Source organism: Palaemon carinicauda, chromosome 5, assembly GCF_036898095.1.
Source record: "Palaemon carinicauda isolate YSFRI2023 chromosome 5, ASM3689809v2, whole genome shotgun sequence".
NCBI lineage: Eukaryota > Metazoa > Arthropoda > Malacostraca > Decapoda > Palaemonidae > Palaemon > Palaemon carinicauda.
In genome coordinates this window covers 64,669,109-64,683,229 of record NC_090729.1, presented here as the reverse complement: position 1 = coordinate 64,683,229, position 14,121 = coordinate 64,669,109, and the positions used below count along the sequence as shown (strand labels likewise).

Genomic DNA, 14,121 nt, shown 5'->3' with positions numbered 1-14,121 from the left:
GGCAATGGGCAGAATGTGAGACAGTTCACTTCATAAACGAATGCCCACATTGGGAAAATAAACGGTGCAAAGACTGTGAGACGAATCAAAGAAACCAGTGTCTAGTTTGTAAAAAAGAAAACTGTATATGCCAATGGGCAGAATGTGAGACAGTTCACTTCATAAACGAATGCCCACATTGTGAAAATAAACGGTGCAAATGTGCACCACAGGAAATTCGAGATAAATTTTCCTAAATCTAAGAGGGGAAGAAATGGACATCAACGAAGGTCCCTGCATTGTAACTCTACGAGAGTCGCAGTTCTGTGAGAAAGCCAAGGAAAACGAGGATCTGAGCAAACTGCTACGCAAGTTACGGGCAACGCATGCCCTGGTCGAATCTGACTGGGGTAGTAGGAAGCGATATTTCGCAGGCGGAATCGATTTGGACCATGCTGGTAAAGAGTGGGTAGTACCATTTTACTGGGAAAAACCTCCATCAGATAAGGGATGTGTAGTAGGCACCTACTACTTCTCAAACCTGGCACCACGTCAGGTTTGGGAAGCAATTACGGACTTGCACAATCCCTGGAACTTGCGTCAGTATATTTTTTTTCAGAAATAATTGCCAGATGATGGCACGCAATTTGCTAGAAAATCTTGGCCTCCACATCTCCAGATATGATCGTGTCCCACTGGTGAATCCCCGACGGCGAGGAGAAAAAAACGAGAAGATTGAACGTTTCAAGTGCTCTTTTGTAACATCTTCTTAAAATAACTACAAATTTACCTCGTCAGTGAGTGACACGCCTGAATGCAATAAGTGTTATATGCAAGGGAATGACGGGAAAACGTCACACTCGACTTAGATGAAAATTTGGGCGAGATTCTGGAATGCCATTTAGGGGAGAGTTTAAGCTGTGCAGCGGAGGAGAGCATTGAAAAAATAAAGCTCTTAAGACAGGAGGCAAATCAGAAAGCAAATGAAAAGGAAAGAAATGAGAAGAGGAAGAAGATTAAAAAGAAAGAAGAAAAGTTTAATAAAAAGATTGTGAAGGACAATGGAAATAAGAAAAATAAGAACGATAAAATTAAAAAGGAGAATAACAAAAGGGAGGAGATGAATAGAAATCCAGAGGAAAAATTTCATAAAAAAGAAGAGGAGGAATTTAATAAAAAGAATGCAAAGGACCACAGTAATAAAAAGAATAAGAACAATACAATTAAAAAGGTGAAAAAGAATCAAGAGAAGGAGAAAGGAAAGAAGATTAAGAAGAAAAATAAGAATCCGGAAGAGAGGGAGAATCGGAAGGAAAAAACGACCACCACTCGTATTGAAGAACTAGAGAGGGAAATAGCAGAATTGAGAAGAGAAAAGGAGGATCTGCAGGAGGAAAATAGATATTTAAAGGATTGTCTCAGGAAACAAGACAGACACAAGCGTAAAAAATTGTGGAAAAATAGAAAGGAAATCAAACCACTCAAGAAGGACCTTCTAAGAGAAGAGCAAATCAATGATCTTTTGATGGGGCTATTTACACAGGAGGAGAGGATCAAAGAAAAGAAGGAGCATATTGAGAAAAGACGGATATACAATTGGGAGGGCATTGACCGAACTTCGAAAAGCTCTCCAGAAAAGACCAAAACACACCAGTTAACCAATGAGTTTTATTACGCATACGAATTTGATGTAGATATGAAAAAATACGATGGTAAAAATGAAATTATTAGATGTGAATGTCGTCATCATGATAAAAGTGAAAGTCGTAGATTTGAATATATTTCGGTGTCTCAACGCTCAGCGAGGAAGAGTAAGCACCCCGTCGAGGTGTTTTTTGCTTCGGATTTTCAACCGAATCGATGCTATCAGGAAGTTCATCAAAAGTCGGCCAATCTCCATCATTTGTGGACCTAAATTTGTTATTGTGCCTTTGGATAAGGAGGAGGAGGAGAAATAGAGAATAGAGAGGAAACCCAGAAAAAGGAATATCAAGAATCAGGAGGAAGAGATGGAGAATGGAAAGAAGAGGATTAAGAAAAATAAGAATCAGGAGGAAAAGAAGAAAGGAAAGAAGATTAAGAAAAATAAGAATCAGGAGGAAAAGAAGAAAGGAAAGAAGATTAAGAAAAATAAGAATCAGGAGGAAAAGAAGAAAGGAAAGAAGATTAAGAAAAATAAGAATCAGGAGGAAAAGAAGAAAGGAAAGAAGATTAAGAAAAATAAGAATCAGGAGGAAAAGAAGAAAGGAAAGAAGAAAATTGAGAAAAATAAGAATCAGGAGGAAAAGAAGAAAGGAAAGAAGAAGATGAAGAAAAAAATACAAGAATCGGGAGGAAGATATGGAGAACGAAAAAGAGGAGACTCAGAAACAAGTTAATAGCAAGAATCAGAAGGAGAAAATAAACACCACTCGTATTGAGGAACTAGAGAGGGACATAGCAGAATTAAGATGAGGAAATGAGGATATGCGGGAGAAAAATATATATCTAAAGGATGGTCTCAGGAGACTTGACAGACACGTCTATACAAAATTGTGGAAAAAGAACAAGAAAATCAAAACACTTAAGGCGGAGATTCTAAGAGCACAGCAAATCAATAATCTTTTGATAGGGCAATATTTACAGAAGAAGGGGAACAAGGGAAAGAAGGAGAAATAAAGAGATAACTGCAACAAAAATCAAATGAAGAGGAAAAAAGAAAAAAAAGAGCGTGTTCATAAAGTACATAACAAGAAGAATCAGATGGATAGGGAGAATTGAATAATTTACAAGATGTAGTAAGCAGAAGGAAGAAGTCTCATCTATTCCAGTATGCAGTGTTCTTTGATAAAGATTCACCTGTACTGTTTCTTTATCAAGTGGACAAATGCAGAAAAAATAAGTGTGACCTCTTTCAGTATGCTCCCCTGAAATAGATTCCAATGTACTGGAATACTGGAAAAAAGGTTTTTGGGTTTGTTATTGTACCTATGAACCTTCTGGATCAAGAGAGTGCCAAGTGCATTCCAGCCTTCCAGGTAAAAGTGAATAATTTACAAGATGGACTCAGTAAAGGGAAGAAGTCTCACTTATTCCAGTATGCAGTGTTCTTTGATAAAGATTCACCTGTACTGTTTCTTTATCAAGTAGACAAATGCAGAAAAAATAAGTGTGGCCTCTTTTAATACGCTCCCCTGAAGGAGATTCCAATGTACAGGAATACTGGAAGAAAAGTTTTTAAGTTTGTTATTATACCTATGAACATTCTGGATCAAGAGAGTGCCAAGTCCATTCTAGCCTTCCAGGTAAAAGTGAATAATTTACAGGATGTACTCAGCAGAGGGAAGAAGTCCGACTTGTTCCAGTGTGCAGTGTTCCATAATAAAGATTCAATTGTACTGTTTATTTATCATGTGGACAAATGCAGAAAAAATAAGTGAGACCTCTTTTAGTACGCTCCCCTGAAGGAGATTCCAAAGTAATGGAATCCTGGAAGAAAAGCTTTTGGGTTTGTTATGGTACCTATTAACCTTCTGGATCAAAAGCCATTGGGAAAAAAGTTCTGAATGCCAAATGTATTCCAGCCTTCCAGGTAAAACCAGATAATCCCCAAGATGGACTCAGTGGAGGGAAGAAGTCTCACTTGTTCCAGTATGCAGTGTTCCATGATAAAAATTCACTTGTACTGTTTCTTTATCATGTGGACAAATGCAGAAAAAATATGTGTGACCCTTTTCAGTACGCTCTCCTGAAGGATATTCCAATGTACTGGAATCCTAGAAGAAAAGTGTTTTGGTTTGTTCTGGTACATATTAACCTTCTGGATCGAAACCATTACAGCCTTCCAGGTAAAAAGGAATAATCTATAACATGGACTCAGTGGAGGGAAGAAGTCTCACTTGTTCCAGTATGCAGTGTTCCATGATAAAGATTCACTTGTACTGTTTCTTTATCATGTGGACAAATGCAAAAAAAATATGTGTGAAACTTTTCAGTACGCTCCCCTGAAGGTGATTCCAATGTACCGGAATCCTGGAAGAAAAGTGTTTTGGCTTGTTTTGGTACCTATTAACCATCTGGATCGAAACCATTGAGAGACAAGCTCTAGATGCCAAGTGTATTAAAGCCTTCCAGGTAAAAGGGAATAATCTATAACATAGACTCAGCAGAGGAAAGAAGTCTCACTTATTCCTGTATGCAATGTTCTGTGATAAAGATTCACTTGTACTGTTTTTTTATCATGTGGGGAAAATGCAGGAAAAATAAGTGTGACCTCTTTTAGTACGTTCCCCTGAAGGAGATTCCAATGTACCGAAATACTGGAAGAAAAAGTTTTTGGCTTGTTATGGTACCTATTAACCTTCAGGATCAAAACCGATTGAGAGACAAGCTCTCAATGCCAAGTGTATTCCAGCCTTCCAAGTAAAAGCGAATAATCTACAAGATGGACTCAGTGAAGGGAAGAAGTCTCACTTGTTCCAGTATGCAGTGTTTCTTGATAAATATTCACTTGTACTGTTTCTTTATCATGTAAAAAAATGCAGAAAAAATAAGTGTTACCTCTTTTAGTATGCTCCCCTAAAATAGATTCCAATATTCCAATATGGTACCTATAAACCTTCTGGATCAAGAGAGTGCCAAGTGCATTCCAGCCTTCCGGGTAAAAGTGAATAATTTACATGATGGACTCAGCAGAGGGAAGAAGTCTCACTTGTTCCAGTGTGCAGTGTTCCATAATAAAGATTCACTTGTACTGTTTCTTTATCATGTGGACAAATGTGGAAAAAATAAGTGTGACCTCTTTTAGTACGCTCCCCTGAAGGAGATTCCAAAGTAATGGAATCCTGGAAGAAAATTTTGTTGGCTTGTTATGGTACCTATTAACCCTCTGGATCAAAAAGCCATTGAGAGAAAAGCTCTCAATGCTAAATGTATTCCAGCCTTCCAGGTAAAAGCAAATAATCTACAAGATGGACTCAGTGGAGGGAAGAAGTCTCACTTGTTCCAGTATGCAGTGTTCCATAATAAAGCTTCACTTGTACTGTTTCTTTACCATGTGGACAAATGCAGAAAAAAATAAGTGTGACCTCTTTTAGTACGCTTCCCTGAAGGAGATTCCAATGTACCGCAATACTGGAAGAAAAGTTTTATGGCTTTTTATGGTACCTATTAACCTTCTGGATCAAAAGCCATTGAGAGACAAGTTCTCAATGCCAAGTGTATTCCATCCTACCAGGTAAAAGGGAATAATCTATAACATGGACTCAGCAGAGGAAAAAATCTTACTTGTTCCAGTATGCGGTGTTCCATGATAAAGATTCACTTGTACTGTTTCTTTATCATGTGGACAAATGCAGAAAAAATAAATGTGACCTCCTTTAGTACGCTCCCCTCAACAAATGAGCTGTAATCAGAGATGGCTAAACTCAGCAGTAGATATTCATGATCCAACATCCATACACCCTGTTCTCTTTTGATGCGATGGTGAAACCATGTGCTCATGTGGACCCTGGGACGTCCAGTTACCCTTCCACTCCAGGCCCTAGTAGGTTAAGCCAATCTCCCGCACAGTTGACCTCTAAGAGTGCCAGGCCATTCTCCAAGGCTGCTCTTTGTCCTTAAGGAAAGGAATTGCATAAGTTATCTGTGTTTTGATATCTGTTGGAATCGCACAAATGCCATCAGTAGGCATACAAGATGTATGTGTTGTCTGGTGTCCATAGATGGCTGGCAGGGGCGAGTTATCATGAATGAATCACCAGTCAAGTAGATTTGTAGCTCTTCTTTGAACCATTTTACCTCCCATCTTACTCTCAGTAACTTTGAACTTACTATCAGTAATGTAATAATTAGAGAAAACTGAAGCACCTTTAAACAGTTTTTCCTTATTTGATACATAAATTGGTAAAATTAGTAGGATTTACTGTCTGATACAAAATAAACAGATAGAATGAGTTCCCATTATTTGTGAACGGGGATTAGTCTCGAACTGGACACCAGAGTCAACGGGTTTAAAACAGGTGTATTTAACAAACATAAATGTTGTAATACCTGGACTTCTTGCGTTTTATCCAGTATGCTAAGGAAACGATTAGTGAAAATCGGGAGTGTATGAACTGGCAGCCCTGAATACTGTGACAATATGATTACTGAAAGAAAGTGTTGGTGCAGCATCCCCAGATACACTGCTTTACAGAGTTGAAGAGAAAGCCAGTGTGCTTAAAGGTAACTATTTTAAAATTCAATAATAGCTAAAAAACTTTACATTGATCACATTGTACAAATCAGGTAATACTTTATCGAAGTTGCTATGGAAATACACCTTGAAAGACTTGAATCGAGCAATATGGCTACTTTATCTCTCATGACCAAATTGTGATCGGCCTGACCCTTTAAAACCTATCTCTGTTAGGCAGAACAATAAGTAGATCTTGGTTCCACCTTCCTGTACAATAAGATCTATGAACAAAAGCCGATGCACACTGATGCTCTGATGTTGTTGCATAGTGCTTTTATACAGCAAAATTTAGAAGGATTTTTATTGAATTGTGCATCCATTATGCATTGAAATTCTTCAATCAGTCTGTTATGACAGCCGCGGCCTAATATAATAAAAAAAAAGTTCTTAAAACCACAGAATATTTAATATTTCCCTGTCATAGCACAGGGTTTTGTTCTATTCGTTGAATTTCATTATGTATATGAAGAATTGCATAAATGTAAAACATAAATAGAGGAAAGAATTAAAGTTTACAGCTGTATAACATTTATCTGTAAATTACATTAATAAAAAATACAATTAGGAATCGTGTAGATTTGTTTTTATTGCTATTTTGTTAATAATATATACAAAGTGTGGCTTTGATTAAAAAAATAAAATAGCATACAAGTAAATTTATAATTTGCTTAGAGTTTTTTTGTACTTTTAAAATGAAATATTTATAACTCAACCAATTTTTGCTATTCTTCGAAAGTGATTGACTGATTATCAATATCAACGTGTCTATATATATATATATATATATATATATATATATATATATATATATATATATATATATATATATATATATATATATATATATATATATATCAGCCGTTACTAATCCACTGTAGAACAAAGGCCTCAGACTTTTTTATCCACTTGCGTCTGTTTATGGTTTTTCTATGTCAGTTTATCATCGCAAATTTCTTTAGTTTTTCAATCCATCGTCTCCTTTTCCTTTCCCTGTTGGTTTTGAGATAACTAGGGACCCATTCGGTTATATTCTATGAGAGAGAGAGAGAGAGAGAGAGAGAGAGAGAGAGAGAGAGAGAGAGAGAGAGAGAGAGACTAGTTGCTGACAGTATCATTTGAAGGTAAATAATTCCTGAAGACAAATTGAATCCTGCCATAACATGACTTGCCATTACTTAAATTGATCAGTTGTAGCTGAAGCGATAATGAATAATGAAGGAACGAGGACACGAATTCAAGTAACCATCACAGACAGACACACACACACATTATTATTACAGAAATATCCAGACAAGGGAGTCTCCAATTGGACGCGAGTTACGAAACTACAAAGATCATTTTAATATCTTTTTAAATTGGCAATCGGAAATTTTCAATCACTTTTAATCTGCGAAAAGTGAGGTTTATTTACGAAGATAGAGATGTACGTAAAGGCAATCAATTCTTACTCCTTTCCTCTCTCTTCGTTCATTATTTATCATTGTTTCCTCCTATACCCCTTCTTTCCATCCCTATCTTTTACTGTATCTCAATTCTTTCGCAACAACAGTAATTTCACTACCACCCAAACCAGCTGATTGACAGTAGGCCTTCTCCTCGCCCCCTCAGACCGTGGGAAAAGGCGAGCCAATATTCCCACAACCGAGTTCAAGCAAAAGAATTGGGATACAGGAAAAGATAGGGATTGAAAGAAGAGGAATAAGAAGAAACAATGATAAATATTGGTCAAAGAGAGAGAAAAGTAGTAAGAATTGATTGCCTTTACGTACATCTCTATCTCGGTAAGTAAACCTCACTTTTCGTGGATTGAAAAGTTGATTGATAAAATCAGATCGATCAATTTATAAATATATTAAAGACGTACGGTGGTCAAGGTGAGCTAGTGGTGAAAAATACGATGTATTTACTATTTTTCTTTATATTAGGGCGATGTTTTTGATTTTATAAACTGTAGAGGCTCGGTTATAGCCAGGAGAATACCGGAATAATAATTTTCGACAAAGACTTTGAGCCGGTGACGACTTTTACGCAAAGTGAGCTGAAATATCAGATTTTAAAACACACACACTCTCTCTCTCTCTCTCTCTCTCTCTCTCATTCACTCACCCCCACTCCCGCTCATGCTCCCACTCACTGACTCCCACTCACTCACCCTCACTCCCCACACTCACACTCACTTCCACTCACTCCCAGTCCCACTCTCACTTTCACTCCTGCTCCCACTCACTCACTCCCACTCCCACTCACTCCCACTCACACTCACTCCCACTCACTTCCCCTCACTCCCAGTCCCACTCCCACGCTCACTCTCACTCCCACTCACTTCCCCTCACTCCCACTCTCACTCCCACTCACTTCCCCTCACTCCCAGTCCCACTCCCACTCACTTCCCCTCCCAGTCCCACTCCCACTCACTTCCTTTCACTCCAGTCCCACTCACTCCCACTCCCACTCACTCCCACTCACACTCACTCCTCCTCACTTCCCCTCACTCCCCCTCACTCCCACTCCAACTCACTCCCACTCCCACTCACTCCCACTCACTTCCCATCACTCCCACTCCCAGTCCCACTCTCACTCCTACTCCCACTCCCACTCTCTCCCACTCTCACTCCCACTCCCACTCTCTCCCACTCTCACTTTCACTCACTCTCACTCCCACTCTCACTCACTCACTCTCACTCTCACTCCCACTCTCACTCACTTACTCTCACTCCCACTCTCTCCAACTTTCACTCCCACTCCTACTCCCACTCCAACTCTCACTCTCACTCACTCCCACTCCCAGTCCCACTCACACTCCCACTCCTACTCCCACTTCCACTATCTCCCGCTCTCACTCTCACTCCTACTCCCACTCCCTCTCTCCCACTCTCACTCTCACTCACTCTCACTCCCAGTCCCACTCACACTCCCACTCCTACTCCCACTCCCACTCTCTCCCACTCTCACTTTCACTCACTGTCACTCCCACTCTCACTCACTCACTCTCACTCTCACTCACTCAATCTCAGTCCCACTCTCTCCAACTCTCACTCCCACTCCCAGTCCCACTCCCACTCCCACTCTCTCCCACTCTCACTCTCACTCCCGGTCCCACTCACAATCCCACTCCCTCTCTCTCCCACTCTCACTTTCACTCACTCCCACTCCCAGTCCCACTCACACTCCCACTCCTACTCCCACTCCCACTCTCTCCCACTCTCACTCTCACCCACTCTCACTCCCAGTCCCACTCACACTCCCCCTCCTACTCCCACTCCCACTCTCTCCCTCTCTCACTTTCACTCACTCTCACTCCCACTCTCACTCACTCACTCTCAATCTCATTCCCACTCTCACTCACTCACGTGATCTCACTCCCACTCTTTCCAACTCTCACTCCCACTCCCACCCCCACTCCCACTTTCACTCACTCTCACTCCCAGTCCCACTCACACTCCCCCTCCTACTCCCACTCCCACTCTCTCCCTCTCTAACTTTCACTCACTCTCACTCCCACTCTCACTCACTCACTCTCACTCCCACTCTCACTAACTCACGTGATCTCACTCCCACTCTTTCCAACTCTCACTCCCACTCCCACTCCTACTCCCACTCCCACTCTCACTCACTCTCACTCCCAGTCCCACTCACACTCCCCCTCCTACTCCCACTCCCACTCTCTTCCACTCTCACTTTCACTCAGTCTCCCTCCCACTCTCACACACTCTCACTCCTACTCACTCCCACTCCCAATCACTTAGCCACTCTCTCTCTCTCTCTCTCTCTCTCTCTCTCTCTCCCCTAATCCTATCACTCAATGCAACCCTACGCACTACGAACCTTCCACGATCAGTTTGTCGTACTTATACGCTCTTATGTATCCTGCGTATCTCACTGCGTCATTTGTGTTAATTGTTAAATCCACATTATATTAGTAGTTAGATGATGATGATGCCATACCTACTAAAGTTTGGTGTTTCCGGGTCTCAGCACCAAAAATTATGTAGTGGTTTGTGGACTGTGGCCAGAGGTAGCACCCGAACTGCCTAGTGTCCGAATGCCGACCACAACCCAATGTTCACTACACAACAAATATGCAACGGTGGAATACCCCAAAACCTAAGTAACAGGACAAGAGAACGGAACACTGGACACCACCCCTTGATTTATACTGGGTAAGGGGACCCAGCTAGAATCTTACTTCCTTCTTATTTTCTTTTGCCTTGGGCTTGGTGAATAAACGCGTAAGATGATTGTTGATTCATTTCTGAGAAGTTAGCAGCATCAATAGATATAGCTTGATATTCTTTAGGTAAGATGGTTTTGAACATGGGAAAAATATCAGAACATTAGGTGAAAGGGAAAGAATCTTCTTATACTAACAACAAGACACAATGTGGATGAAAAAATTATGATAAATGACTTATTAGAAAGATTAAAAAACAGTGGCTGAGAAAGGGACATCATGGTGTAAGGAACTGGAATAAATTTCAGTCTTCATAAAAACAGAAAATATTTATTTGTAAATGAAAAAAAAAATACTGTTAAGAATACATTAAAATTGTTATGTCAATTAAAATAATCCATTAAAGGCAAAATTACACTCCAGCCTCAAAAAAAAAAAAAAATAAATAAAAACAAGATAAACATAAGAAAGTACCACTTCAGAATAGTCTTACTGTATATTGTACCAGCAAGAAAAAAATACTATGTTACATGCAAGATATATCACTACACAGTTACAAAAGGAACTTTAAAATCCTAACAAAACCATGACTGCAGAACCTGAGGAATTGAAAGACTTAGAAATATTAGGATTCTCAACATGGCCTTCAAAACAAAAGAAACATTACTACAGAACTTAGCTTAAAGGAGAACCCCGCAACACTATGGTTTTATGACATCTGTAATGACCAGTAATAAACTTGAACACTTATTATCTAATGAACCATCTATAAAGAACATATAACTGTGAAAATTACTGTACCACAATAATTTTCCCTAAATCAATACTGTCCTCATCAATCTCCCGTCCACCATCAGGCTGCAAAGTCATTTAAACATTCCTAAATTCTGAACAGTATGGCCGCATACGATGCAGTGCAGGTCTCTGTGGGCCCACAACAGCAATGTCCAGGGAATCTCCAATTGCAAACCTGCACCCCGACAAAATTCCCTTGTCACCGAAACCCTCTGTCAACAACAGAAGGGCCCAAATCTCTCATTCTCGGAAGGGGCCCTGACAACTCTTGAAACACTCAAACCAAACTCGAACCCAGTCACTCTCTTCCTAACATCTGAATTCACTTCTTGGGCCACCGACCAGATATGCCACTGCAATAGCTCCCGCGAACTATTAATGTTTATGACACCCTTTAAAATGTTTTTCTAAAATCCAGGTATGTCACTGGTCATTTTCAGAAAACACTGACGTCAATTACAAGTTTGGGAGGTGAGTCATGTAGCAGGGCAGAAATATTTACAATACCAGTTTTTATTTTTATCAAGCTGACTAGCCACATAAACAGGTGCAGGATAATGCAGCACCCTTCCAATTATTTTACTTGTGCCTCGGCTCGACTCAAATTCTAGTTGCCTCTCCAAACCCTACAGGGAGTAGGGCGTGCTGCAAAAAAGAATTTCGTTAGACAGTTGTTAGGACCAAAAATATATATAACAGAGAACACAAAATGTTTCAAGTGACAAATGTGCCACTTAATTTCTGATTTGAGGATTTATGAGTATACCATATGTGGGCTATGCTGTGTAGTTTTTTGTGGGCATATTTTGCACTCTCTCTACGATAAATTGGAATTTTTATGAGGGGATTTCTAGTCATAGGTTGGTGTTCCACTTCCTTGCCCTAATAAGTAAGTATTTTAGTAGATATAGTCCTTGTTTCTCAAGGCAATTCGTACCTCCTTCATAGTAATCAGTTAAAACAATAAATACAGACACATGTAATTAGTATTATGCATTCTTTTATATGAGTTACATAGGATACCTGTGTTTTCATATCTGTTGGAATTGCACAAATGCCATCAGTATGCATACGAGATGTATTGGTTGTCTGGTGTCCATGAATGGCTAGCAGGGGCGAGTTATCATGAATGAATCACCCGTCAAGTAGGTTTGTAGCTCTTCTATGAACCATTTTACCTCCCTTCCTACTCCTTGTAACTTTAAACATGTTATCAGGTATGTAATAATTAGAGAAATGTGCAGCACCTTGAAATAGTATTTCCTTATTTGATACATAAATTGGTAGGAGTTTTTACTTCATTGTACTACCTGATACAAAATAAACAGATCAAAAGAGTTCCCCTTATTTGTGAACGAGGATTAGTCTTGAGTTGGACACCAACGGGTTTAAAACAAATCTGTTTAACAAACATAAATTTTGTAATTCCTTGATTTTTTGTATTTTTTCCAGTATGCTAAAGAAGCTATTATTCAACATCAGGAGTCTTTCAAGTGGCAGCCCTGTATATTGTCACAATCTGATTACTGAAAGAAAGTGTTGGTGCAGCATCCCCAGACACGCTGCTTTACATAGTTGAAGAGAAAGCCAGTGTGCTTAAAGGTAACTATTTTAAAATTCAATAATAGCTAAAAAACTTTACAATGATCACACTGTAAAAATCAGGTAATACTTTATCGAGGTTGCTTTGGAAATACACCTTGAAAGACTTGAATCCAGCAATATGGCTCCTTTATCTCTCATGACCAAATTGGATCGGCCTGACCCTTTAAAACCTATCTCTGTTATGCAGTACAATAAGTAGATCTTGGTTCCACCTTCCTGTACAGTAAGATCTATGAACAGAAGCGGATGCAAACTGATGCTCTGATGTTGTTGCATTGTGCTTTTATACAGCAAAATTTAGAAGAATTTTTATTAAATTTTGCATCCATTATGCACTGAAATTCTTCAATCAGTCTGTTATGACAGTCACGGCACAATATAATAAAAAATTATTGCATTATTGTAAAAAATGAATTTAGGGAAGAATTGATTTTTGAAGCTGTATAACATTTATAAAATACAACTGGGAATCAAGCAGATTTATGTTTATCGCTATTCTGTTAATAATATATACAAAGTGTGGCTGTGATTAAAAAAGATAGCATACAAGTAAATTTAGAATTTGCTTACAGTTTTTTTATATTTTTAAAATGAAATATTTTTAACCCAATCACTTTTTGCTATTCTTCAAAAGTGATTGACTGATTATTGATATCAACGTATATATATATATATATATATATATATATATATATATATATATATATATGTATATATATATATATATATATATATATATATATATATATATATATATATATATATATATATAAACAATCATGTATTAAAAATGGCATTTTCCAGATTTCTGTAAATATTTATTTTTAAGTAAGTAATGCAAACTTTAGCTGTGACTACATTAGTCCGTATTTGGTGTTCTTAATTTGCGTAGGACACACTGATATAATGATATGCCTCTAGTTCTTCTATTCACCCTCTGACATTTGTTTATGACTGTTCTTACAATGGTTTTACTAATCATGTATAGAATTTGAGTATACTTATTAACTATATTACCACAATATTGGAATCTAAATATCAGATACTCACTGTTATTAGGGAGAAAAAATTGAATATCTGCTGTTTTGGTAATGCTTGCTACAGAAACTTGTGTCACTGAGCCTTGCTCTGCCGCAGGACTTATCGGAGAAAAATAGTCATCCGCATAACAAAATCGTCCTATAGTTTTTTCTTAATATTTTACTGATTGTTTACTGGAAAACATTTGAAGGTCACCTCCATCCGATTTCAGTAAGCATCACTTAATTCTGATTAAATCCCAAAAACATTCATATATCTTTCAAAGCAACGCGAGGAATAAAATGCTCCACCTTTCGCTCAGAATAATATGAAG

The 14,121-nt window shown here is 38.5% G+C and overlaps 1 protein-coding gene across 1 annotated transcript; it reads left to right on the top strand.

The window, feature by feature from the left end:
* The first annotated feature begins 253 nt into the window (after positions 1–253).
* LOC137640939 (golgin subfamily A member 6-like protein 6) lies at positions 254–12,692 on the top strand. The gene is made up of 4 exons (XM_068373397.1): positions 254–437; positions 885–1,790; positions 4,325–4,470; positions 12,615–12,692. Exons 1-4 carry the CDS (start codon positions 254–256, stop codon positions 12,690–12,692), a joined length of 1,314 nt encoding a protein of 437 aa, XP_068229498.1.
* The last annotated feature ends 1,429 nt before the right edge of the window (positions 12,693–14,121 follow it).

Bases quoted from the DNA above. Each gene is read 5' to 3' on its own strand.
- LOC137640939 (XM_068373397.1), top strand. From the start codon at position 254: ATGGACATCAACGAAGGTCCCTGCATTGTAACTCTACGAGAGTCGCAG. The intron at 438-884 runs GTAAAGAGTGGG...AATGCCATTTAG, and splicing joins AATCGATTTGGACCATGCTG to GGGAGAGTTTAAGCTGTGCA. The intron at 1,791-4,324 runs GTAAGCACCCCG...ATTAACCTTCAG, and splicing joins TCAACGCTCAGCGAGGAAGA to GATCAAAACCGATTGAGAGA.